This window comes from Hydra vulgaris, chromosome 12 (genome assembly GCF_038396675.1).
Source record: "Hydra vulgaris chromosome 12, alternate assembly HydraT2T_AEP".
In the NCBI taxonomy this organism is placed as follows: domain Eukaryota; kingdom Metazoa; phylum Cnidaria; class Hydrozoa; order Anthoathecata; family Hydridae; genus Hydra; species Hydra vulgaris.
The window spans coordinates 20,002,457-20,009,575 of NC_088931.1; the positions used below are offsets into that span (position 1 = coordinate 20,002,457).

The window sequence follows — 7,119 nt, forward strand, 5'->3', positions numbered from 1 at the left end:
ATATATATATATATATATATATATATGTATATATATATATATATATAAATGTAATTGCTTTTGAGGAAATATTTGAATTTCAATATACTACCCATTGAAACATGGAACATTGATGTTATAAATGACTTAGGAAAAATATTAGCCCGATTGGATTACTTTTGTACCCCCTCTAGGGTCCATTTTATTTTTAAAAAATAGTCAAAAAGCGCAAATAATTGTCTATATTCGTATATCTTGGGAGAAGTGATAATAAAATTTTGAACTGATTTTTTTATTTTTAAATACAGGCATCAATCTATATTTATAAATAAAAAAGGTAGATAAAGCTGTATTAAACTGCTTTTGCAAATTTTTTTTTAAGTAAACAGTGTTAAAAACATTTAAAAAGTGAACTATTTAGCTTAAAATTATTAGAATTATAAAATACTTTATTTAAGACTTATTATTTTGTGTTTGATTAATTATTACATAAAGTATATGCCATAATAACTATTCTACTTTTTTAGACTAAATAAAAATAGAATAAAGTACTTATTAACCAAATAGAAGTTTTGTAGCAGAATTCAAGAGAAATTTACAATTTTGAAGTTTATGATTTGTTTGAAATAATCTTTTTTCTTTCTTACTTTTTATTTTTTAAAGTACATTTAATTCATTGTTTTTATACATTTATGTAGGTTTATGATGAACAATGAAGAAATTAAAAAAGAGATGAAGAAAAAGTTTTTATGTCAAGAAAATAGTTTTTTTTCTCATAGGAGAAGCTAAACCAGCGTTATCAGGTAATTTTTTATTTTACTCAAATAAATTGCTGTACAAAAAACTCTTTTATTGCATACATGAAATTATCAGTTCTCTTAAATATTGATGAAGAAGTTTATCTTTTCGGAGTTTATCTTTTTGGAGTGCCTTCTCTTGCATCTCAGGTAAGAATCAGTATAAAAGTGTAATGAATATCCTTGCAGGCTATGAAATTCATAGAAACATTGGAGGGTTATACTTTGTCAAAACTTCTAGTAATACTAGAAGTTGTGACAATTCTAGTAATACTAGAAGTTGTGACTTTTTAGTTCTAACAAAAGTTAGAACTAAAAAGGGTTCATTTCTTAGAATTACAAACGATCTAGACATTTCTAGGTTGTAAACACCATGTTTCAGAGCTAAAAATTGTTCACTTTTGAAATGTTGTGACACAAAAATAAATTTCTGGACACGACAACCCTTTATTTGAAAAATCTTAAAGATACATTTGAAACTGCTGATTTTCATTATAATACTAATTATGTTAATATCTTTTTTTAGATAAAACAAAAAAACTATTCATGAGTGTTAAGTAGTTGAGTCTCTTAATTTCTGCAAAGAATACATCAAAAGCGAAAAAATTTTAAGAGCTTGCTAAGCTAATTATTGCTTATTTGTCAGCTCAAGGTATAAACATTAGGAAACCAGGAGCTGTGCATTAAGCCACTACCAAGTTAAAGTCAAGACTCGGCTCACTTTGGTAAATGTTCTATTTACACTCAATAAAATTTGTTTTCAATTTAAAACATTTCAAAACTTTGTCATTTTTTTGGGAAAAACAAAACAAATTACATTTTTATGGTTTCATTTAAGTATTGCAAAATAGAACAGAATGTCGCTTAAAATGTTATTTTCGTATCATAAATTGGTATAATAACCACATTTTCGCAATGTTTTAAGATATAAAATATTATATAAAATCTAATACGGATAAAGTACTTATGCTAGCCATATATTTAGCTTCTGTATTTTATGGTATTTTCACACGATATTATTTTATATAAGTTTATAAAAAAACTTTTTCAGACTGAATTTAAATATTAAAAATGAATGTAAAATGTGGATTTAAGCATCCAACAAGAAAAAAACACAATATTATAACTAGACATCAAATGCTGGGCAACCAAATGAACTACCTGTTAGTGATCTCTCAACATATAAACTGGTTAATCAATAAGTCTATAAGATCAAAAAAGAAATGATTACAACTGAAAAAGTTGATTCTTGTGCCATAGTTTTTAAGTGAGTGAAAAAATTTTAAATACTTGGAAAAACATTAATCCAAATCTTCCACTAATAAAAAAAGTAATTGCAGCTGAAGGATCTAAAGCTTCAAAACATAAAAACAGTGTTTGTTGGTTGGAATATAACTTTTTAAAGTTATTTGATATATCAGCATGCAGATGTGAACTTCCTCTTTTAAATTGTGATGACAGGTTTGAAGTTAGTGATACATTTTCGAAAAGTAGAAAATGTATCCCTAACTCCCTAAAAAAAGGAAAGGAAATAAAAAAATGTACAACTGTACAGCTGTACAGTTTTTTATTTCTTCTCAAATTATGGCATTATACTTTAATGTACAAATTACCCTTAAGAAATGTTTAATGCAAGGGTTGCTCAAACAAGCACTATGCATGTCTCTGTAAAGAAAGCAACTAGGTTACTTTTAATTTTTTTTTTTTATATAATTTTTTTTTATGCTTGTTATTTTAAAAAATACTTTTATAAGTTAAAAAAGATTTTTTTAATTTAAGGTTTCAGTTCTAGAACGAGAGTATTTAAAGGATCAGAAAGTGAAGCTGGAGTCATTTGAAACCTGGCAGATAGGCCAATTTGATAAGAAAGACAGCTCAGAAGCTCAGAAACCTGGCAGATAGCCCAAATTGATAAGAAAGACAGTTCAGAAGTTTTTCATTTGAAAGTCATTGGAGTAGATAATAAAAAAGACAAAAATTAATTTGCACAAATATTAGGATATGATCATTATGCTGAACCTATTATTAATAGAACAGTAAACAAAAAATGAACATCACTTAACTTTTACTGCAGAATATGGACTTTTTTCTAAAAAATCATATTGAAATAAAAGATGGAACAGGAATTACAATGGTAACCAAGACACTTAAAAGACTCAAAAAATACAACAGCATTAGTAGTTTGGAATCCATTGTTTTTGATAATACTTCTGCTAATGCTGGTGCAGATAATGGCTTAGTTGTAACATTAGAAAGCCTTTTAAATTGACGAATTCATTTAATAGGATGTGTACTTCACCAAAATGAGTTACCACTTTGCCATTTCATATCTGAAGTAGATGGTAATAGTAATGATCCAAAGAAATATAAAGGGCCTATTGGTCAAAAAGCTTCTGCAGGTGATTTGCATGATTTACCAACAGTTGGTTTTGTTCCAATTCATTCAGAGATTAACTCTTACATAAACTCTAATATTTTATCTGATCTTAGTACAGATCAACGTAAACTTTACGAGTACTATATTGGAATATCTAAAGGTTTTATATCCTCAAAATATTCAATGAAAAAACCAGGCACTGTTTACCATGCCAGATGGTTAACTCTAGCTTAAAGAATTATGATGGTTTATGTGAGAGTGAAGAGTCCTACAAATGAGTTGTGTATAGTTACAAAGTATATAGTCCAAGTATATTGCCTCATGTAGTTTGCCCATAAAAAGTCTTGTCTTTATAAAGATGCTCCTAGACTTTTTCATAAGACAAAAGAGCTTGTTAAAAATCCGACAGACAATATACGATATATTGCTTTTCAAAATCTTCAAGAAAACTCTTATTGCTGTTTTCTAGAAAACTTGATGTTCAATGTTGCAAGATGATGAAAAAGATATAAGGGCTCAAGCTATTAAGCAAGTTTTGCGCATAAGGTAATCAAGAGAAGTAAATCCTGAAGTCAAACGAAAAAGCAAAATTAATTATGACTATTAACTTTAACGCTGATACATTGAGTGGTTTAGTTGATGTTTCTTTAATTGAGGTCGAACCTCTAACTTCTATCCTAATTTCATCATTTGAGTTAGACAATGTTTTGCAAACTTCTATAAAATCTATTCTTACAGATTTACCCAACAATTCACAATCAGTAATTCCAAAAGTGTTTAAGATTATGTGATTTAAATTCATTCCATAATATTCAAATATTCTAATGGAAAGAATATTTATATCAAAGTTTGTACTAAAGTATATAAATATTGAGAATAATAAAAACGAATAATTTATTGAAAACAAAAAAATACATAAATATTTTCAGGATAGTCTTAGATTAGTATATATAACAAATCAAAGTGAGACAATATGATCTGAGAAAAAAAGTATATTTTTGTAGTGGCTTACTGTGCATCATGCAAGGTTTCTTGGAAAAGCCATATATTATCTTAAATTGCATCTTCTTTCAAATCAGGATATATTTGTTCATAAAGATAAACTACTTTTAAAAATAAGCATCGTGACAGAATTCATAGCATGTTTATATGCAAAATGGTATTTTCAACCTGACAAGGCTATTCAATAGATAAAATGCATCTATGCAAAGATGTTTGTGCCAAACCAGATGCAGTTGAAGCAGTATTGAAATCATTTTACAAACATAAACGTCGATAAACATAAATCTTGATTCTAAATTTGTATCTCTTTCGTTTTTGGATAAAAACGTTCCTAATGAAGAAAAGTAAGATTCCATCTGCCATACTGCAATAAGACATGCCAGACTCAAATTATTTCAAAATAAACAACAAGTTATTGAAGACGACAAAAAGATTAGGATTGAAAAGAGAGTCATGTAATGATCCACCAAGTTTATCATCACTAGTTGATCAATATTTGATATTTGATAGAATTGGGTTGGATAAACAAAAAGTTAGACTGGCTTACCCTCCCACCTCAATCAAGCTTACCCTCCCACCTCAGTACTGATACATTCTTTCAAGCTTTAAAATCTTCAAAGATTTTGCTAAGACATTAATTGTTGTAAATGACCCTGCTGAAAGAGCAGTGGAATGATGCAGCAGTTTGTGAAAAGATACAATATAAAAAAAAAAAAAAATTCAGAGCAGATTGCTTACTGTTAATTAAGCTAGTAAAACAGTATACTGGAAAAAGGTCACGAAAAAGTCTTCAAATCCGTTCAAGAAGAGGTTAATTGATTCACTTTTTGCAATTACAAAAAATATGAAATTGAGTTAAGTTATTTATTATATGAATAAATTAGAAATACAATCATTGTTTTTTTTACTTCAATAATAAATGCGTAATTTAAAGATAAAACAAGAAGTTGAATTGTCAAAATATACGCAACTTATTTTAAGCTAAATAATTTACTCTTATAATGTTTTAACACTTTTTACCTAAAAAGAAATTGCAAAAGCAGTTTAATTCTTAACTACCGTTTTTATTTAAAAATATAGATCGACTCTTGTATTGTAAAAAAAACAGTGTAAAATTATCGGTTTCCCTAAGACATCCAAATAAAGACATCTTTTTGCGTTTTTTGACCATTTTTTTAAAATAAAATGAAATATCACAAAAGTGATACAATCAAGCAAATATTTTTCCAAAGTCATTTTTAACACTAATGTCCCTCGTTTCAAGGGGTAGTATATTGAAATTCAAGTATTTTTTCAAAAGCAAGTACCCTAGTATATATATATATATATATATATATATATATATATATATATATATATATATATATATATATATATATATATATATATATATATATATATATATATATATATATATATATATATATATATATATATATATATATATATATATATATGTATATATAGTATATTCTTTGTTTTTATATTCTTTTATATATATAGATATTTTTTTGTTAAATTTTTTTTGTATCTCATTAGCAAATACAACTCGATTCGGAACAGAGTTTCACAACAAATATGCTGAACCTCTTGCTTGGGTTCTTCTTGGATTTTATCTTTTAATTGCAAATGTTCTGTTACTCAATCTTTTAATTGCCATATTCAAGTAAGAACATACTTGATTTTATTATAATTTGTATATTAAAAGCATTTTAAATTCTTGTTTTTTTACAAAGTAACACCTACGAAGAAGTACAAGCTAATGCTGAACAAATCGGGAAATTCGAACGCTACAGTTTAATACTAGAGTATGCTACGCGACCACCACTAGTTCCTCCATTTATACTTTTGAGTCATTTTTATATGCTTGTGAATTTTGTTAAAGATATATATCTTGGGAAAACCTCTTCGCAAGAAAAGAATTTAAGTAAATATCAATTTATATCAAACTTTCTTTAATAGTATCGGTAATTATTACCAAGGTTTTATTCGGTAATTTACTTGATTTTGTTTTTAGAACGCATTCTGACAGATAAAGAGCTTGATGAAGTCATTGAGTTTGAGAATGAATGCAAGTCTCAACTTATAAGAAAATATGAAGCTAAAAAAAAGGCAAATCGAGATGAAAAAATAGATATTTTTCATAGTTTAATGACAAAAATGGATGAGCTGATAAATAAAAAATAGGTTGTGAATTTATAATTTTTTAACAAAAAAGTTATTTTTCGACATTTGAATTTATATAATTTTTTCTAATTTATAAATTTCAGAATTTTTTTATTTGTAGTTATTAAGTTTTGAATTATTTTTGTAATTTTATTTTTATATTGGTGCAAAAAAGCACAATATATAGTAAAATATATATTTTTTGTAAATATAGATGTGAAATATAATTTTTTATAATTATAAAATGAAAGTTAATTCAAGGTTTGTTGAAAACAGTGTTTTATTTAAAAAAAAATCTATACCACGGAGTATTCAACCTGAATCTTTTAAATGTTAAAGCAGATGATAAATTTTTAAACGCTTAGTCTTTTTTAATCTTTTAATACAACTTAGATCTTTTTTAACGCTCTCTTTTAATAAAACATTCTTTCCTTAACTAACAAATTAACTCGCGTAACTCTTCAAACCAAATCTCTTGTCAATAATATTTTTACACAAGCAACATTCAACCCGAGCAATAGTTTAGTTGGCCTAATGTTGGCCCAACACATTTTTAATTATTTAACTTACGCCAACTTACGGTCTACCAACGAATTGTTTTGGTAGGCCGTAAGTTGGCGTTGTGTTGGCATATGATTGACTTTTTATCATGCCTACGTTGTTGTTAAAACTAAGGGTGGGCCAACGTAATGCCAATGTTGTTGGAAATACTTTGGTCTAATAGCAACGCTTTTGAATAGCGCAACCTTGGTGTGATATTTTAGGCGCTAAAGTGACTCCTCATTAACCCATTGTTGG

At 26.9% G+C, this 7,119-nt stretch overlaps 1 protein-coding gene across 1 annotated transcript in view; it reads left to right on the forward strand.

Moving 5' to 3' along the window:
• Positions 1–6,594, forward strand: part of LOC100210951 (transient receptor potential cation channel subfamily M member 1) — a 51,592-nt gene extending 44,998 nt beyond the window's left edge. Inside the window, exons 14-16 of the mRNA XM_065812477.1 lie at positions 5,695–5,821; positions 5,892–6,082; positions 6,173–6,594. Coding sequence (XP_065668549.1) covers positions 5,695–5,821; positions 5,892–6,082; positions 6,173–6,342 — 488 coding nt within the window. The 3' untranslated portion in view covers positions 6,343–6,594. The remainder of the gene's footprint in view (positions 1–5,694; positions 5,822–5,891; positions 6,083–6,172) is intronic.
• Positions 6,595–7,119: the final 525 nt, after the last annotated feature.